The sequence below is a fragment of the Apteryx rowi genome, unplaced genomic scaffold, assembly GCF_003343035.1.
Source record: "Apteryx rowi isolate R43461 unplaced genomic scaffold, aptRow1 scaffold_642, whole genome shotgun sequence".
Lineage (NCBI taxonomy): Eukaryota > Metazoa > Chordata > Aves > Apterygiformes > Apterygidae > Apteryx > Apteryx rowi.
This window is the reverse complement of record NW_020450919.1, coordinates 441,649-462,372: the sequence shown is the minus strand read 5'-3', so window position 1 is coordinate 462,372 and position 20,724 is coordinate 441,649. Positions and strand designations below refer to the sequence as shown.

The following is a 20,724-nucleotide window of genomic DNA, read 5'->3' as shown; positions in this document are numbered from 1 at the left end:
ATAGTTACTAAGTCAAAATAAAATAAAAGACTTAGTGGTGGAGCTTTATCTAAGAATTGAAACCCAACACTTAAATTCTAATAAGGATGAAATATTCACGTTTAGTAGTGTGAGCGTTGTCTGCACTCATTAATAAAGTTGGCAATACTGTACTGCTCTGCATCTTGTTGCTTTGGTAAATCAACTTGTTTTAAAACCTGGCCCAGGGCACTATAGTTAAAAACCCTGCACACCAGTTTTTTCCAGTTTAACTGCTTGTTCTGCAAACTGATCTGGCTTCTGGCATAACAGGATGATTACCTGAATTTTGATTTTTGTATGTGCGTCTATGAAGGTGCTTTTATCAAGTATAAAATCTAGTCCTTCTAGACAATAACTTTTCCAGACTTGTCTTATTGTTGATGTTATTTTGGTATGACTGAGAATATTCAAAAAAATTTCCTGTTGGAAAATTCTGAAAACTGTAGAATGCTTTTTGCTTGCTATTTAACACAAGATTAAAACTTCCTTTGGTAGCTGAGATTTTTGTGTGTGTAGGTGTCTTCTATTTAATGCCCTCTGCTTGTGTGAATCATCCGTGAAGCTAAAAGAAATGGGATATTACTGCAATTTAGTATTTGATCTCTTTCAGTGGAAATGTTAATGTTAGAACTAAGCAGCCAGGAACCAATACTGAATGATACAGAAGAACAGCACAGGACACAGTCATTATGAAAAGGAAGAGCTGCTCAATCCAACATGTTTTACCTATAGTACTTTAATATTGTAGTCTATTCATCATGTTTCAATGGATGAAGATTCTTTTCTTTGTAGGTTGCTGAAACTGCTTTGGTCCAGCTTGTCTCAAAATCGGGTGGAATTTTAAAATCTTTTTCCATAAGAAAGACAACAGTGAAATTTAACTGTGTGTGTCTTGTTGCAGGCACCTCTTCTAATTCTAGGTTTTTAGAGTTCATAGATAGCAGTAAAATAACTGTAGGGAAAAGCTTATTGATTGCTTTCGTATTAAAATAAATGATGAAAAGCTATTACTGGCTGGCTGATGAGGGCTGGGGTATGAATAGCAGTAATTTAAAGGAAATTATAGTTTCATTAGTGCCGATGTGGTCTCTGTGAAGGCTGTGTTTAACCATCAGTGTAACTTTACTGTGTAAAAATAAAAAGTCACAACTGTCTCTGGTCTTGCACCTTCATTGCACCAAGAGGTGAGATACATTTCTTAAACTTCTGTTATGTGTTACCACGCTCTGTATTATTACCTTCCCCTTCTGAAAGGATTTGACCTGGGGAATTCCTTTTGATGATATGTCTCTAGACACTTGAGTTTAGCAAGGTTTAGATGGACGGGAGGAAAGCAGTAATATGTATTAATGGCAGTAGCTAAAAGACTCCGTAAAGAAGGTCCCAGTTTGCTGACTAGCCTGGAAATACTGGATTACATTGGTCCTAATAGCACCAAGGCAAAAGACTAAAGCTGTTTATGTATTTGAGGCAAGAGGAAACAGGCACAAACAGATAGTAGATTTCTTTTTTTTTCTTTTCTGTTAAGAGACATTTTTAGGAAGTGATGTGCTTTGGAGAAAGTTAGTCTGACGCTTCTTATAAAGTGATGGGGATGGTGGTGAAGGGTAGAAGGGGAAGGGCAACGGCATTGTACCATCAAGTTTCTCTTCCCCCAAAAGCATACAATCAGAGTTAAGGTAGAATAGGTTAAAAAAAAATGCTTATGTTGTCACATAGTATGTGCCAGAAATATAAATGGGTTTCAGGAAGAGATTGAACAAATTCATGGAGAATATGTCAGCAGCTGGTAGACACAGTGGCACAAATGCATCTGCAGACTCAGGTGATCCCTAAAGAACTGATGCTGGAAGCTGTGGGACTGAGGGAAGGATCATTGCGTATTTGTTGCCTTCTACCATACGTTATCTAAGCATTTGCTGCTGGTTCTTTTCAGACACAGAATATTTGATTGGATGGTCATTTTTCTAAYCCTGTTTAATAGTTCATGTGCTCTGGAACTGTACTCTGGAAATGTACTGATGTGTCCCACTGGTGTTTGTTCTTTTATGCTGTTTTTTTTATTAACTCAAAGCAAGAATAATTTGCACCTTATTTTTAATATCTGTCACTGCACAAACTTGCTTTTTCATTAATATTTGTATATGGAAACAAAATCATTGTCACTGTGCTCTGACCTGTTTCACTTTTGAATCTTTCTGCTGTCTTTGATTTCCAGCATGACACAGGTAATTTTTAAGTTGTGGATGCAGCCATTTGCTAAACTGCTAAATTTAAGTAAAATCCTAATTCTTTTTGGTGACCAAAAGCTAAATTAACTGGAAAGTGGCAGTCTGTGTTCTTAAGCTGTTTTGTGAAGAGGTTAAATGAGCAATATATTGAATCTGTGAAGGTGAATAAAGATGGGTGGCACAACACTATTAGAGTAGGTCATAGCTTTCCTCTTTTCTTTCTTTCTTTCTTTTTTTTTTGTTCTATCTTCTGTTTCTTCTTTTTTTCCCACCCCCCTTTAAAACGTATGGGTCTTTTTGTGGTGACAACTGGAACCTTGCTCCCGACTGGGGAGGCACCAGAGCTGCTCTGCTGGCCTAGCTCCACTGGGCTTTATTAGTTTAGTCTTATATCCTGGCTGGCAGGAGAGTGCAGAGTCAAGTGGGAGCATTGCTGTTAGTAATGCTGTGATACGGTAATACTGCCGCCTGGGAGGAGGCAGCAGCTGCGGAGGAGGCAGGAGGCAGCCTGAAGAAGCAGCCGTCTTGAGGGGGAAGGAATGTGGGGGAGAAAGCAGTAAAGACAACATGAGACAAGGCAGAGCTACTGGGTCACAGGGTCTTCTCTTTGGGTTTATTTGCTAAATGTGTGTTAGTGCAATAGAATAGACAGCACTATAAATAGCGATTTCCCTTTTGGTAAATCATGACAGCATGAAGCTTTTCTCTCAATTCTGTAAACACTAGAAAAATGTGACTTAAAAAAAAAAAAAGGAAGCATAAGAAATGTTGAACTGTTAAGACTTTTTAAACAGGAAATTGGCAAGTCGAGCCCAAGTTGATAAAGGCAAAGCCTGTGAACACATCCCACATTAAAAATAAAAATCCTTTAACAATTGCTGATCTTTCATTGTTAGAGAGGATTAGTTAACAAATGAACCACAGACTCCTGTATAYTTTTTTAGAGCATTGGAAGTAGTTTAAGCTACAAAAAAACAGCTTTGTAAAGTTAGACTAAGTCGTATAGTTGCAATTGCAAGTGCACCCCTTCTGTAAATGCTAATAATTTAGATGTCAGTGACTTGGCACTCGTAGGTGTTTAGTATAGTTTTTTGATTTTGTAGAGCTATGACCATTGAATTTTTTGTTTGGAGGGTTTTTTAATTGCTTGTATTGCTGTAATACTTGGACCAAATTACAGACCAAGATTCTACAGTGACAAGTGCTGTACAAACCTAGGACAAGAAGGCAGACTTTTCCCCAGAGAACTTTCCTTACATGTCTTTTGGGTTTTCTCTTTGGGGCACCTGACACGGTCTTTAACAGCTGAGCTGGAAAGAAACAAACAAAAAAAATGTGATGCAAAAATACTGCTATTTGCTTTGTAATTATGGCACAGTAATTGTACATCACACCTGCCTGGAGACTGCTTGTCTTAATCCTTGCATGTGAACCAGGAGAGCTGGGGGAGGGACTGAAGGAATAGTTTTTGATTTCAGAACTGGGAGGGAAATGTCCTTATAACAAACTTGTTTCTGACTGGGCTCCAGATCCGGGATCTCGCCTATGTTTCTCACCTTGATGGGGACTAGTTACCCTTTTTTTAAGGCTCTGTTGTAACTCTGCCTTTTGTTGTTGTACCAGTACCTGAATTCCCATTCCTAAACTTTTTTTTCCCCTCTTGCTATTCTGTCTGGTTGTTGTATCTTGAGTTGTACCACTGCTTCTTCCTTCCTCTCTTACATGTCTGTGTGGCAAAGCTTGAAGGATGGAGCTTAATGAGACAGCAAATAACTCATTCTGCTATTGGAAGGGGTCCTTCTCTCCCCCTTTCTCTCTCTGCTGACACTGATCCTCATCTGAGCTCGTGGGTCAGTTCAGCTTGCTAGATTAACAGAATAATCTAAAAGAAAATGGATATGTTTGTGGCAGGTTAGTGAGCTGGGCTGGCTTGCTGCACTGCCAGACAAGACCCACGGCGAGGAGGAGAGGAGCAGGGTGTTTCTGCATCGGCAGCCAGCCATCAGCTTGGCGAGACTGTCCTGTTGGGCTGCACGCCGATTCTCACGCCTGGCTTTTCTTCAGGATATTGGGCAACGGAGCGTGACCATCATCCTTCGTGTACCCATGCAAGGGCCCTTGTCAATGCTTCACAGCTACTGCAGTCAATCACCATGAACGTCTGCAGTGGTCGGGGCATGCCCCGTTGCTGTCCCTGGGTGTGGTGTCAGAGCTGAGCTGACGCAACTGTCTGGCTCTGGGCAGGGCGGTCGTGCTCTGGGCTGCACAGCCCTGCTGTCCCCACCACACACCTGGAACTTGTCACTTCCTACAAAACACTGTCGCAGCTCGCTAGCCCAAAAGAAAACTGTTTGCTTTGCCCGCAGGGGGGTGTTCCTGCTGGGCTACCAGCTTGCGTTAGCTTCTCATGGGCTGGACGTTTTTGTAAGAGAGAACATGACTGTAGCTGGAAGGGGGAAATGATGGAAGTGGGATCTGATGCGTTTTGGTAGTGGAGGCATTAAACTGACATGCAACTATAACATTAACCACATCCTTGGCAGTGTCATCTCCTTCTCTTCCTTGGCAGAAAGGGAAACTACTAAAGACTCGTGGTTTTCTTCATTTGTAGCGCTTGATGGTTGGATGCCTCATTTTTTTTTCCACTTTTTTATTATTATTATTATTTAAGCCATTTGCTTTGTTGCCATATTTAGGCTCTGCAGTTTTACTCTCTGTCTTTGGTGATCAAAGGCAGGAAGCTCCTATCATGTCCTCTGTTACAATCAAAGAAACCACAAAGCACCAGTGATAGGACTTGCTTGGGCTCTTGCACATAACTGAGGCCTCAGTATTCTTGGCAGTGCTCTAAAGCAAAGTAGATGATACTCACCACTCTAATAAAGCCAGAAGATGCAGGCAGGAGGGACAGTAACAGCAAAGCCACTGACCCTCTTTGTCCAGCAGGCCTGGATCAGTGCAGTGTTCTCCCAAATTTTGATCTAGGCCAGAATACGCTTCTGCCTGTCTGCAGTGCTGAAGGTGTCCTTTATTTTGTGTGTGTGTGTGTGTGTGTGTGTGTGTGCATGCGTGCCTTCCCCAGGGGGATTTGCAGATTTTATTTTGCCTTTTTCTGGAAGCGTCTGTTCAAAACTACAGTGAAAAATATTTGGAGGCCCACTCCTAGGCAAGTTTAAGTTGTGTGTGTGTGGTGGTGTTTTGTTTTTTTTTTTTTTAAGATATGGTTCATATTCAGCCTTCTGCAGAAAATCACTTGTTACTGATTTTAGACTATTTTAGACTACTGATTTTAGACCAAGAATCAAGAAAAGGGCAGGATGTAGAAGGTTGTACAGAACGGGGGGATCAGAGTGGGACAAGGGTGTGTGGTGTCTCACTAACTAATCCCAAACTGAATCCCTCTGCACACTAGTGCGGGGCTTCTGGGGCAGGCTTTTAACAGCAGCTTGAAAACTGTTTGGGGATAGGGACAAAGAATGTTTTCATTTCTGCCCAGGACCAAACTACTGTGTTTTTGAAGTACTGGGGTGTAAAGAAAAAAGGAGAGAGGTAACAGTGTGAGCCAACCACACCTGTCTTATCAGAGCCCTGTGAAAGGTGCCTTTTAGTTGTTGCTTTTCGCCTTTTTCAGACTAATAGAGCAGCTTAAAGGTCTGTCACTAGGGAAAAAAGGGGGGGGGGAGGAATGCTTTCAGTGCAGAGCACTGCTAAGTTGAAGTTCACAAGTGCTCCTGCTGCGTTCCATCTGCCAGAGTGACACTTGGGGTGACCAAGCCTTTGGATGGGACAAAAATCACTGTTTCACTATCACTGTCTTGCAGAAACTTCCTATCATATCCTGATACAGCATCCTCAGCAAACCTGTTCAAGCACTCTGTGCTATGTGTCCTTTCAAAGGAGTCTGCAATAACAAGCCAGTTGAAGACAGACTTGCTGAATGTTAGTTTGTGATTCACTGTCACATGAGCTAATTTATTTTCGGGGGTGTGTGTCAGTATGGAGGATTGTCCAAACAGCTCTTGAATACTTTATTCAATTTTTTTAGATTTCGTAATAGCACTCATAGTCATGTGACCTGTTTCTCAACTCTGGCTTCATCAGGTTAGCAGATAAGAATATTCCAAAGATTCAAGTAAATAATTTGAGTTTCCTTATCTGCAAAATGGGGAAAATAGAGAGAGGGCTTGTGAAATTAGTTTGAAGAGTGCTAGGAGGTGGAAAGCAGAGTAAGTGCTGTGTATTTATTGTTAGACACTTGTATAAACTCTTAATTACTGGAATGATGGAGTCATACAATGAACCAGTAATTTCAATTTGAGGTTAATTAGTTTCATAGAATTTAACTAGTCAATTATGCCTGTCTCTGGACCAAAAACATGCCGGTTTTAGTTTGCATAGTCATTTTATTCATACTATATACCAGCAAGTACTTAATAGCATGATATTAATTGCTCACGAATGAGAACATTTTATTTTAAATAGTTATTCTCTATGCCTCTTCATCTGCTTGTAGAGAAATTTGATAAAAGTAACTTTATTCTTTAATCAACTTTTCTTTAAAGTTCGCAGGTATATTGTGATGACAGGTAAGACAATAGCTGCAGCTCTTGTCAATGAGGTTACAACTAATATTTGACAATATAGCATTATTGTGCAGTTTGTGCTTTGTACTGTTTCTGTTTTTACCCAGAGTAAGCAAAGCTGGATATAAAACTCATGTGTGACCAGAGGAATAGGTTAATGGGATGTCCCTACTGTATCTTTTCTAATCTCCCCCAAATCCCCTTATCTGCTAGCTAATCAAATAGAAACAATTTTTTTACCTTTTTTGAAAAGGAGTTAAATACGTATTTCACAGTTGCGATTGGGAAGTTTCTTTGTACCTGTTTTAATGTTGGTGCTTTTGAAAGTGAAATAAAATTCCCAATTGCCTTCATGTTTGTAAAATTCCCTCTCTTCCCTTGAGCAGCACAGGAGCCGAGGTTGCTCTCCGTGTGCCGTTGCAAGTTACGGGAGCGCCTGCGAAGTAGGGAAACGCGGGCTTGTAGGGGCTGCCCAAAGCGCTGCTCTGTGGCCTGCCCTCTGCCTCATGCCTGTCGTGAATGTCAGCGACCGCAGAGGGCAGCGCTCCCCTAGCTCAAATGTCATCCCTCCCACACATACCCTGTTACAGTGTTTGTAACAGTTATTATGTGTGTTTCCCCAAAAGGGAGACTCCGTAGGTTGTTGTCATTTCCTTCCTCCCAGCCCCCCCTTCTGTACTTCACCTTGGGGGACCCCTTATCCTCTCTCCACTTTGTGAAGGTTGGTATTTACTAGTATTTACATGACTGCTTATCTGAACTGATTGCTTTTTTATTATTATTATTTTTAATTTTGCAGCCATTTCTGTTACAGTTTAGTAGCCTACTATGTTGCTCACTGGAAAATTGAAAACTTAAATTCAGATAGGATCAGCAATAAAAATCTGTCATGTGCTTCCTATGATTTGCATTATCTGTGTGAACTCCGTGTAGTCCTTTAAGTCCCTGTGCTGTTCAGATATGACAGTGGTGTACAGCAAGAGTGATGATGTGTCTGCAACTGTCAACAAACTAATGGCTGCACGGGTGTGGACTGTGCTAATGGGGCTGTACTGTTACTCTGATCTGACCCAGCGCTACGTGGCTGTGCAGGTGTATTGGCTTGTTCACGCGCGCTCAGGTGTCTGTGCTCTGCCTTGTCTCAGGGTCCCACGTGAGATTGCCTGGAAGGCTCCTGGCAGGGCGGGACAGCAGCCATCCATCCTCCAGCCCGCGATGCCATCCGCTCCTAAAGGCGGCATGTGGCATAGAGCTAGTGGTGCGGTTTTGGGGTTGAGCCAAGCTTATTTGGCTCTTTGGAATGAAAGAATGGATCGTTTCATCTCCCTTCCTTCCCATTTCTTATGCGTGGACTTTGGAGAGGGCATGTGGCAAGGAATTCAGATTATTTTAGCAGGTACTTTTTTTCCCTCCTCTGTCTGTGTAGAGGCGTGATCGGAATTTAGAAAATTGAAGCCATATGTTTTTTCTGGGTTATGAGTAGTAGGGCATCAGACTGAAGAAAGACTGCCGAAGTCTCACTGGCAGGAGAACAAAGCAGGCTGCTGGGAAAGCAGTTTTTCTGAAATACGGGAAACTGAGAATAAAATTTGTCTTCACTGCAGAGGCTTCTTAGGAGAGCGAAGGTTCTGCTGTGCGTTTACTCTATCTGGATGCTCAAGTGAGGGGCAATCTTTGAATTCTTGGAGGTGAACTTCAAAATGGAAATGTAACCTGTGCACTGGAGTTCTCTTAGTCTGGTTATAAAATATACTCAATTTAATCATTTACTCAATTACTGTTACTTTTTGTCTTAATTTCCAGTGTTGATCATCTGGGTGAATGGGATTTGTATGTGCCTTTAAGAAGATGGGAGTTGCTTGCTAGGAGTATTAAGGATGGGGATTTGCAACCTCCTATCATAGCAGTTTAAAAATAAAAACCCAAAGCAAAAACAAGAAGCACAAATCTGGGTCTTAAGTGCTAAAAATGGGTTCCATCTAGATTTCAAATCCGTATGTATGGAACTTGCATCTGTTCATCTCAAGAAGAAATATGCACTAAATTTTAAAAATAACAGGAGGATAGTTGTTTTTGGCAAAACCTCCTTTATTCAACATCTGTAATAGAAAGGAAATAATTAGAGGCCCTATTCCAGAGAGCTGTCTCCTCAGTGAAAAATTGTAAACAAATATTCATAACAAGGGATTGTTTTGCAAGTGTATTCCCTGTAACCCTTGGTACTTGTCCTTCAAAGCAGTCATGCAGAGGCATACTTGCGCATAGCCTTGGACGTGAGCTTTATGAGTTTGGTCCTTGGTGGAAGAGGCTGTAGAGAGATGTGGTTTGGAACAGTGGTTGCAGATTACTTCAGCTGCAGTGAATTAAAAGCTGCCTGCTATGTTCTGATTCACATTATCCAAACTGACAGGGCTGGATTTAAATCCCCGTTTTTCTCTTGTTGGTATAAATGTATGCCAGCAAAGGATCTTGGAGAGTTCACACATGAATAGAAACAAATTTTACTTGCAGTAACTTCTCTTTTCAGTTACTCCTTTCACTTTTTTAAAATCTACATTTTCACAGTTCAGAATTCACTCTAATTAATGTCTTTGTATTCTACCCTTGAGCACACTCTCTAACTTGTGCTATTTTAAAATGGATTTAAAATGTTTCTAATTAATTTAACCTGGGAATTCTGTGCCAAATAAGGTAGTATTTTCAGGACAATTTCTTAATGTAGTCTCTTTCAGAGAACTAAGTAGCAACCAGAGAAGTGGACTAATCTGTCAGTTAACCTTGATACTGCTTTATTTTCAAAGAGCAGTGCAATCGGTATTGACAAAACTTTCAGGGTAGCTAAGGCAGCAGACAAAACAATTTACAGTATTCCCTCCTCCTCCTCCTCCTCCTCCTCCTCCTCCTCCTCCTTTCTCCAGCAGTTTGTACGTTACATAAGGTGATTTTTTTGTTTTTCTTCTTTAATAGTGAACAGACTTCACTCTTCCCTCTAAGCTGACTGGTTTGCATGCTTACGTTTTTCCTCTCAGAATGGGCTTGCCTTCAAAGAGGAGGAGCATGTTATAGTTGAAAGACCCAGCATGTAAACTGCCGGCATATACTGGTGAGGAGTCTTTTCTGGCAGTTTATAGATCCTGTAAATAGGATATATGCGAGTCTGTCATGGGGTTATTTCCAGTGTGAAATCAGTTCCTTGTGCAGTGAAACATATTAAAAAAATGTCTTCTGAACCAGGTAAGATTGAATGGGATGCTTCTGTTAAATCTTAATCTCTTCAAGACTTGGGGGTATTTGTGTCCAGAGATGCACAGAGTTTAAAGTTTATAGTATGGTGCCTTGAAGCAAATAAACACATTAAAAATTCAGCTGCTTCCTGATGTAATACAGTTGGAATGTTGTGGTATCTTTTTGCTCCTATTCTAAGCAAATTAGCTTGCAGTTTCTTGAACTGCTTGCCTAATAAATCTACCGTACAAAGAACTGTGTTACTTTTGGCTTGTTTTGCTGCTGCTTTCACTGGCTCAAGACTTTCTAAAGCAAATCAGTTTTGTGATATTTATAAGCGTTTTCTGTTTCCGGCTGATTTGCCATGTTCATAGAGCTCAGTTTATAGCTGCAAGGTTTCTATAGTACAGTTCTATAAATCATCCCTGGCACTAAGAATTGTATCTCTTACTGTTTTTGAAAATAGATGTATACTTCTGACTTATGCTCACCTTTTCTTGTGTAGTCTTACAATAATCCATTTAGCTTGAATTTGCACTACCTTTAGGGTACCGAATTGTCTTTCAGAATAAAAGAATATCATCTTACTTTTCTTCTATTCATTGAAAGGTTTGGATTTTTTGCATTGCAAATATGTTTCTAATGTAATTTTTAGAAATACTACTGAAAATATTACTTTACTGATAAGTGACACATTTTTCAGTTTTGAGAGAAGCTCAACTTAAAGTAAATTAAATTAAAAGGTTTATCTAGCCCTAACAGCTTAATATAAGAAAATAAATATATTGAATTAAATTTTTTCCATAGAGCTGGTGAAAGGTTTGGGTTCAGAAGGCTTGTCTCTTCTTGGAAAGCCCACTGAAACTAAATAGAGTGAAGGGAGTTATTGTATGAGTGAGTCTGAGAAATCTGCCAGAGAAGCTTGGAGTAGATGCATGCAAGTATCTCTACCCAGCTTTTCAGTTTTTAGTATTTGTGGGCATCTGCTTTCTCCTGGGTAGAAAAAATACTTGTTTTGAAATCATTCCATTGTCTTCTTATCTGTTTTACGATCCAATCTGAAATTGCTCTTCTTCTAGATTTTGTTAATCAACCTGTAAAATGAGAAGCTCACCCTTCCTCCAGCTCTTTAAGTATTGTTTTTCTATATCCTGAGAAAATCTGCGTGTGGATGTAGGAAACTTTCCTTCATCAATCTTGCTCTTTGAAGCTGTTTTCTAGGATCTGTAATGCATCTCTTCTTCCTACAAATGTATAAAACCCTCATGGATCTTCAGAAAGCTCAGTGTGATGCTGTAACTACTATTTCCATATTAGAGCTCACCTTCCCTCTCGCCCTTTGGCTTACTTGTGCTTATTTCTGTTTGCAGAGGCCTACAGTGCATACTTGCAGAACAGCGGCAGTCTGAATGTGACATTTATTGTGAAGCTGTAAGCTCTGATTTTGAGAGATCAAACATGAAATACAAATGTATTTGTAGGTGCCGTGAGGTGGTATAGGTTATAGTCTCATGGTATTTTTCAGGCAGTCAGTTTGCTCAGGCTCCAGTTAGAAGTTGTATCAATGCAGTTAGTGCAGTAGTGGACTATCCAGCAAACAGCTGGCTTACAGGGCAAAAAAACTGAGCTGCTGTCTGCCTGCAGAGTAGCAGGTAGATGTCTCATAACGTGACCTTTTCACAGTGATATCAGGAGACCCTAGTATCTAGACAGTATGCATAGAAAAGATGACACCAAGTAGTTCCAGTCTGTTCAGGTTTGAAATTGAGTGGGCAGATATCCCTTGGCACTCCTACATAGGAGCTGGAAGAAACTCTGAGTTACTGCTTTCTCTATCACTTGCCTAAGTGCTGGCAACTTACAGTCAGAAATAGGAAGAATTCCTTTCGATGTTGACTACTGGAATTGCGTGCCTGAAGGGACCGGCATGGAGTRCGTATACAAAGATATGAATTCACCGGTCAGTTTATTCATTGTTCAGCCATGCAATTGAGGCTGTGTCCAGGTGCCTGAGCAAAGCAGTTTTTCAAGTATCAAAGGCTCGTAACAAATAAGGAAAACACTTGAAGCATGTACCTTTTCTGCAGCTTTACTCATTTTTGAAGATGGGATCTTTACAGATTTTTTTTTTTTTGATTCCCTATAAAAAGCATCACTGAGAAACTGGTTTCAAGCAATATAGTGTTAAAGGGTTCGATGGTACCTTGACCCAGAAGTCAACAGAGAGCTAATTGTTCGCATTTGTACCATCAGTACTCTTGGCCATATGACTGCAGCACTCAAGAGTCTTCCATTAGATTTAGTCTTTTCAGTGATAGGTGCTATATGGAGAGAGAGAGACAGTCTAATAGCTTAGTCCAGTGCCTGTAAATCTAGAGAAATTGTTGAGTCTTTACTCAAAATTCAAAGCACTTATGGAACGCTCACTTTTCCCCTCTCCCCTCCTCATTTATGTTTATTGTAAAAGAAAGGGTTAAATCCCTTAATATTACGGGTTGGAAAATTTAGTGCCTGTGTGTATCCTTACAGTTTGACAGGCCACACTTGACCTTGAGAAGGACAGAAAGGGTAGGTAGTTAGGAAACATAATCTTTGCTTTAGATTGTCATAAAATATTCAACATATGGTAGCTGCTCCTGCTTGCTTGCGAAGAAGCCCTTACAATCATGACCTTCTCACTTAAAAAACAAACCAAAAAACCCCAAAAGCCAAAGCAAAAAAAAAAATCCCACCTGGGTTAGATGGTATCAGGTGGAGAGGAATCGGAGTATTGCCAAACCTTGCCTCAAACAAATGGAATTTTATTTATTTATTTATTAAGAATAATTTCACAGATTTTATTTGCTCTCTATTTTGGAAGACTTTCCTACTCAATATGAAAGCTGTCAGCTTTTTTATGAATATTTTGATACTCTTTCTACTGATGCCAGAAACAGAGGCTTTAAGAACAACAGTGAATATTGCACAGGAGTCAGCAACATTGTGCTGGGCTGTAGTTCCATGAAGAGCTCAAACGATCTAATGGATAATCGCTGCCAAAAGGCTGCCCAGGCCCTCCCTGGGACTTTCCCAGATTTTTGGTCTCTTCCACAAGCCAATGCAGCTTGCTCACACAGCAGAAAATTACCGTGGTGAAAACGATGTACCGTTTTCTGCTGTGTGCAGGAGTAACATTGGCCTAGAGACAAATCCAGCAAGCATTAGGGCTGGTAAGAAGTAAGCAATGGGAACTAAAGGAGTGTTAAGGGGAGAAGGGGATGAAACCTCCTCTTCTTGGTGGGGACTGTCTCACCCTGTCTTGTGTCACTGCATTTTTGTTTTGAGCAGGCTCTTTTCTCTGCTGAAGAACCTTAAACATTTTCATTTTCAAAGTGGAAATACAGTGTTTGCGAAGTGAAAGGATGCAAATGTTGAGAGCCTCCTTCAGATGTGTTAGACAACAGTTGAGTTATAAAATTATTTCTCTTCATGAAATATTGGTGATTTTAATGTATTTTTACATTGTGTCCTTTTAAAAGAATTTCCTATCCATTTGCACGCTCAAAGACAGGGAAGCTTTTGAAATGTTCACGTGACTATTAAGCTTTTTGGAATAGCGTGGCAAATATCCATTCAAGTCTGCATCAAGAATTATTTTAATTCCCCAATTTAAGAAGTTGTATGAAATGACATTTTAAATTCATCATGCATTTTTTTTTGTTTTGTTTTAAGAATATATTTTATATAGGTCTTGGAAAAGAGAGAAGAGAGCTCTATAAAACTGTTATGAATTTGTATCTCTTGGCCAGTTCATAGCATAAAATGTAAAGCTTCATCAATCCATATAATCTTCAAGGGCTGAAGGTACTGATATGCAACTCTGTTAATCTGAAGAGACTTCTGTAAACAGCACAAACAGTAATCTCTGGCAATTTAGGGCTCATTTTTTTCCCCCCCCCTTTTGATTCCAGGGCAACATGTATTTGACTTTCTTTCCTAAGGTTGGTTATAAACTGATGAGTAGCATGAAATTGTTGTCTCCCTCTTGTTCTTTATAGGCAAGAGAGCACATAAAAACTGGCATAGTAACGGTAGGTTTTGAAGCGACTGGATAAGGAAGGTCTTTTTTGAATAATTTCACAGGAAGGCCCTTAATGTACTTAAACCAGGCTTTTTGTGACCATTCTTACTTTTTTTTTTTCCAACCAGGTCAAAAGCAGGAAGCTCTTGAATTCTTGTGACAAGTCCAGCTTTGGGTTCTTTATATTTCTGTTTTGGTGCAGTAAGCATTCCCAGGGAGCCGCTTGTTTTTCTGTGTTTTGTAGATGATGGTTGTTAATTACTTGGCAGAGAGAGGGAAGTGCTCGGGGAGCCTGACAACGGGTTGCGTGCCCCTGACTTGGGGAGGTAAAGCATTGGGAACTGAGCAGCTGGGGTGCTGCACAGCTGCACTGTTCGTACTTATTTAAGGGACTAGTAACCACGTGCTTCTCTCCACCCTCTCTTTGTTCTTTATCAAATTCATACTTCTAATCTTACTTTTAATCTTTTAAATAGCAGAAAGCGGTACCTGGTATCCTGTTGTAGTGTTGTTGTGTGGTGAAGGCCCTGTGGCCAATTCTGTAATTAGGGCATATTATTTTAGATCTCAATTCATCTTTTTCAGAGAAGAGGGATTTTTTTCCTACCGCTTGCACCAACCCTGACTGTTGGGGTGTTATGTGGTAAAATTAACATGGTCTAGTGGCTACTTGCTTCTGAAAAGGCAGTCCTGCTCCCCCCGCCCCACACACACGTTGGCACCTTTGCCTGAGCTCGGTGCATCCGACCCCATAGCAAAATGAATGAATGGGTGAAACTGGGAGAGAGCTCTTTGCTTTTTTTGGTGGAGTTACGTTTCTGGTGGCTGAACTTCCCCAGCTTGGATACATGCCAGCACTGATGCAAAGAAAGTGGTGGGAGCAGGCAGCCGGGAAGACAGAAGGGAGCGGGTGAAGTGCCCGTGCCGTGCCATGCCGTGCCAGCTGGCTCTTGGATAGGCTCGGGCTGTTGAGCTGCGCCTGCTCTCGGTGCTGGCTGGACACACGTTCCTGCTTCAGCAGTTGGACATGGGAAGCGGTTTCCGTCTATCAGTGATTATTTTATGGGCTTGTGTTGGACACTTGAGTTCTGTTTGGATCTTTGGCTGTTCTGTGTTTCAGATATATTATAAATTTATTTCTATCTTTAAATTATTTGGATACTTTCAGTGTGTGTGCGTATATATATAAATAATATATATATAAAACTTGTGTTCAGATCTTCTGAAATAATACTTATGAGTTACAGTTCAAGCCTTCTGTAATTAGATCATTTTTTCCTTGTGTCTGTGGTATTTTTTTTTTCTCAGCATCCTGTTTCTAAACTATTTTCTCTTAGTAATCTGTCTTCTGTCAGTAGAAGTAGCTGAATTCAAAGTAGCTGTAGTAACTGTCTCAAAGCATACGTATGTTTTCTAAAATAGCTATAAGGTGAGATGAGAGGAACCTGAAATAACTGCATAGATAACTGGTCAGAATGGAAAATCAAAATGTCAGCGATCGTCCTGTTAGAGAAGTCATCTTATGTAGTTGAGGTGCGTAGTGAGCAAAAGGGTGAAATTCATACTTAGTTCCTATTTCTCAATGTGTTTTGAAAACCTGTTATGCAGTACTTATCTAAAATTGAAATATAATATTGTTTCCTAACAGGCTTTAAATTATAGAAGGGGAAGACTTATTTCATTCTCTGAATTATCACTGCACTCACATAGTAATTATATTTTAATATGTCAATTTGAATAATTACAATTTTTTGGACATGAGACAATTATCAGCACTTCTTTCTTAGTGTGACCCGAGTACTGGAGGTGCTCACCTTAATGTGAAATGTTAGACTGTGTTGATGGGTACAGTGTCATGCTGGTTCTCTTGTATATGATATCATGAAAAAAAAAAAAAAATCATCTTAGGACCTGACAAATAAAGTGAAAGAAACAGGGCTGAGTGCCACAACCTTTCTTCAGGCAAGTGATTCTTCCGTGATCAGTGAGTCTGCATATATGAATGGGGTGTCTTGTTTACAAATAGGAGCTCAGGAGGTTTAGAAAATGATGGTTGGTCCCTGTGCAAAATATGCTGAATTCAATTGAAAACTCAGTGAGCTCAGTGAAAAATTTTCAGTGTTAAGTAAAATAATTGTGGAGGAGATGTTTTGTACCTTACACAGCTCTACCAAGAAAACTAAAAAGAGAAATTACTTTAGGGAAAACTCTGCAGAGGTGCTTGCAGTTAATCTTTTCTCATGGTGTTGGGCTTCATAATCAAAATAGCTATTAATGCAGTAGGAACTTAAGAAAGCCACACAAACCTTACTCAACCCCTTCCTTCATCAAATGTGCAGGAAGCCGTAAAAAGCTCACGAGGACGGGGAGGGAGGAAATGACCCTCAGAAACAATTTTTGCTAAATTTACCATGATTGCTATAGGGGAGGAGCCTGAAATATGTGGTCAGTACTCTTCCGTGGCTTTCTAAAACATGGTAATGTGAGAAGCAGTTCTTGGGGTGGAGGTGGCTGTCATGTGTTATGGGACTGGCAAAAGGCTGTGTAGACAGGGAAGGAGCTAAATTACCTGGATCTCTGGCTGGGGTAGGAAAGAGACATTAAGAGCGGGGTAGCTGACTTTGTTAGGTTTCTTATCCTGCGTCGCTACTTCCTATACCCATTTTCTTTTTTGGTTATTTTTTGAGGTAAACTTGTGGTTCTTGGCTCATGGCTGTAGGGTCAGAAATCTTGGTCACCCTTAAGTTGTGGAGGTTGGCTTAATAGAAAGGAAGACAATTCTGGCCAAAACTGCTTAAACAGGTATTGATATTATTTATGGAAAACAAGCTATGAAAAGTCTCCACAGGTAAAAGAACACTACTGTATATTTGCATTTTAGATCTTGGGCTTGCTAGTGATTGTTCAGAGACCAAAGTATAAACAGGAGTTTGAGGGAATGTTTTGTGATACAGGAACTAAGTATGTGAAAGAATAGTTCTTGACTCCTGTAAACAGGATTTGTTTTACTTGGAGCTCTCTCTTTAATTGTATGTGTTCTGGAGATGTGGCTTGAAAGCTGCTTGTCCCTGTTCCCATAAGAAACCGCCAGTATTCAATAAATAGCTGATTAACCACTGTCATCAGCAAATCCATTGTCCCAGTGTGTGAGAGTGTAGGCGACTCAGAAGAGCCTTCATGTGATAGATTGTGCATTTCTGGCTGAGGACTTCAGCCATAAGCTGCTACTTTCAAACCAGAAACTGAGCATTGGCAGCTGATTTGAAATCAGTGGCTCCCAGTCAAGGGAGATGCAGGCGCGTTTCAGCCGAGCTATGCTACTGAGCTGGCTGGTGCTGCCTGCTCCCTCCAGCTCCCTGGCTCTCCTTTGGAGGCGAGAGCAGCAATGGCATGTCTCTGGAGGTCCTGCCGTCTCCAGCAGAGGCTCGGGCAGTAGCAAGGCCCAAAAGCTTGCTACCTCCCCTCCCTGTGTTGTGTTGCATACGGTGAGGGAAGAAGGTGGGAATAAAAAACGAAAACAGCAGTGGCCAGGAATAAGGTTGTCGCATGTTATCTCAATGGCCTACGGCCTCCGCAACCTGGCTAGTGAACGGTGCTCCTCACCCCACTGTAAGTCCATCTCTGTGGCCATCAGTATCCCCCAGCTCTTGCCGGGAATGTCCCCGGCTGGTCGGCCTCCACCACTTCAGTCCCCAGCATCATCTCCCCACCTGTATCCTCCAAGAACTGGGCGACTAGACAGCTGTGGCACTGCTAGATGCTGGAGGCAAGGACGAAAGCAGTGGTCCAGCGGGGGAAGGCTGTAGAAGATGATGACAGCAGGGAGGCTTGTTCCCAGAAGGCTTAAAAAAACTGTGGCTTTAATCCAGTTTTAAAAAGCTGTTTACTCTCTCCTTTATACGACTAGTAGCACTGATTGTATATACCACTTGGACTTCTGTTTCTTATCACATTAACTTTGTTTTTAAGAATCTGCATGTTTAAGATGTTGGTTTTCAACCTGCTTTGCATTCTTTTCTCTCTTGTTGCATTTCCATATTTCTGAGTCCAGAATGTGTCCCTTCTGGTGAAGAATATATTGTAATCAATTTATGTTGCATGGAGAAACTGTAATTTCTGCTAAGGAAATTGTTTTTTGATCAGTCTGGCAAAGAGCCATTTCAAGTCTTGTACAGTGCTTTTCTTTTATTGAAACAGCACCAGCAGCACGTTATGTTATTGTGCTAATCCAAAATTTAGACAAATGTTGGAAGATAAGCCCATTAATTGCTGACTTCCTCATTTTACCAAGAGTAAGAGGAGACACAGAGGTTTGCCTGCATGGAAAAGGCTGTTAGATGAGAGCCAAAAGAACAAAGATCGCAGCCAGACAGGGAAAGGGACTGAGATACACTGAGTCTCCTGCTGCATACGAGTTAACCAGTGTTGGCAGGACATTTGTAGTGAATCTGAAATTCACAATTCAGTCCTTACTTTGCATGATGTACAGTATACTGAGGCTGAGATCGGAAGATTGCTAGTGTTAAATCTTACTTTGTTAATATTTAAGTGCTTCCTTTTAAAGCTCAGACTTTGTGATCCTGCTAACCTGTTTAAATGTGGTGGCATCAATAGCTGGTAACTTGGCAAATTGTAGCTCTTTAGTAGCAGCTACTGTGAGCACTATTTCAGTCTAATAGTGAAAATTACTGTAGGAAAGATGCACAGTTTCTTCCAGCCAGAGCAACCATAAAGCTTGAAAAAACAGAAGACAGGCAGCATTTAACACTCAAGTCTCATGAATACCCACAAACCAAACCAGTGCAATAGTGTCTCATCAGAAGCCAAGCAGATATGGCGATGTACATGCTTTGAATTCAGTTCTGTCGCTAACACTCTGCATAACCTGCCTTAGCTTATTAGAAGTGAAATTGTTTCAAAAGTCAAAGCTATTTCTCTTTTGTGTTTCTTGTACAGTTAAATTTGCTGGACTTTGTTTTAGTTCTGCTTTTGTATTGTTGCTCTGTATATTGTTAGAAGTGGCTCGTGGGCTCAGTGTTATGCATACCACAGTTTGGGAACCTCTGTTCTGCATTAATGCATGAACCAACTTACCTACCCAGGAGCTGATTTTTTTCTCTTGTTCCCAGGAAATACTGGGTGGCAAGTATTTGGCCTTCCACTCCAGTTTTAAGTTCAGTATTGTTTCATCTATTTAACTTCACTGTCACTGAAATGCAGTCATTCAACAAAGAGGGAGTAGTATCAATACACTTTTTGCTGTCTGCAATTAATATGTAACATATCTACCTGAAGACTGATTTACTGCTTGCAATAAATCCTATGAAAGGAAGGATGAGATTTGTTTGGTAATCCTAGGAACATTACTGTACCATGACATTAGAAATAATAGCCTTTTATGCATTGCACTCCCATTATTCCCAGCAAGTGGTCTATCTTCTTCTGTTGAACTTTAAAATAATTTTTTTTTGCCTGTGTCTGGAGAACAGCTTTGCAAGAGAAAACCTACATTTTTGAATTTTGCTTGCGTGTGTATCTGAACTAATCCCTTACTGGAACTTGATCTGTATCCCAAATGTTGCCAAGGTTCCACTCTTCAAACATAATTCTAAACCTTTGTATATTTGCCTTTATTTTTTTGGCCAGCAACTTCTTGTCCAGAAACAAACAAGTTTCTTCTTCAGCAAGACATCCCTCCTGACTTTAGCGAAAGTTATTTTTTCTCTTTTTACAGCACTGCTTTATCAGCTGTTTGCAGTATTTCAGCAGCGGGTCACCACAATAAACGCTGGCCTGACATTTTATCTTTAGAGCTCATCTGCACGAAACAGAATAATAGTGTGAAGTTTTTGTACTACTTTGATGCACCAGAGCATTCATAACTCTATCATCACCATGATGGTAGAGGGGAAAATATGTCAAAACACAAATGTGTAAATAACTTGAGAGGATAGACATTAACAGAGTGTGGAGGAAGTTTTTTTTTTTTTCACGTGAGAAATTTGGACCTTCATCCAAACTTCCCACTCTCTTCCACCATACCCCTAATTTCTAAGATAGTTATGGTTTAGTCCAGAAAGTTATTCTTGAAACATGTTTGATTTTGCATTAGTAGCATGAACCTCATAGTATCACATGGTTTCCTCACAAAAACAGGACAATCCTGTGAACAGGACTGAATTACTGGAAACTTAGTTTGAGGGCAGGTTTGGACAGAGGTGTGGACAAAGTCCATGACCTAATTTACTAGGTCTCCTGCTCAGGCCTCAGCAAATCTGTATTGTAACTATGTAAGAGTCCCCTGGCTTCTTTCTTGTTTGTGCTGAAGAAACCGCTCGTTCTTGTCCTGGCCTTGCTACAGTTCTTGTAGTGTCTAGGGAATGAGTGGATGGGTTGAATTAATCTCTTTACGTGTCAGTGCTACTTTGTGCTGGTTTGAACTGATCAGGACACTGTATTGCTAGATTACTGTGGCTAAACTAATGCTTTAGTTACAGGCTTTGATAGATGGGAAACCAGCTGAGCCTCCATTAAGGTTAAGGGGTAAGTAGGAAGGGTGAATTTTGCATTGATGGAAAGTTATCCGCAATGGTCTAGCAATGTA

General features: G+C 40.5%; 1 protein-coding gene across 4 annotated transcripts in view; it reads left to right on the top strand.

Annotated features, from left to right (window-relative positions):
- FGD4 (FYVE, RhoGEF and PH domain containing 4) overlaps positions 1-20,724 on the top strand; it is an 89,030-nt gene that overhangs the window by 18,493 nt on the left and 49,813 nt on the right. For 3 of the 4 annotated variants that reach the window (XM_026084494.1, XM_026084493.1, XM_026084492.1), the window contains exon 1: positions 9,945-10,069. The exons of the other annotated variant lie outside the window; for it this stretch is intronic. In XM_026084494.1, coding sequence (XP_025940279.1) covers positions 9,985-10,069 — 85 coding nt within the window. In that variant the 5' untranslated portion in view covers positions 9,945-9,984. Of the gene's footprint in view, positions 1-9,944; positions 10,070-20,724 lie in introns of those variants that run through there. 4 annotated transcript variants of the gene reach the window in all.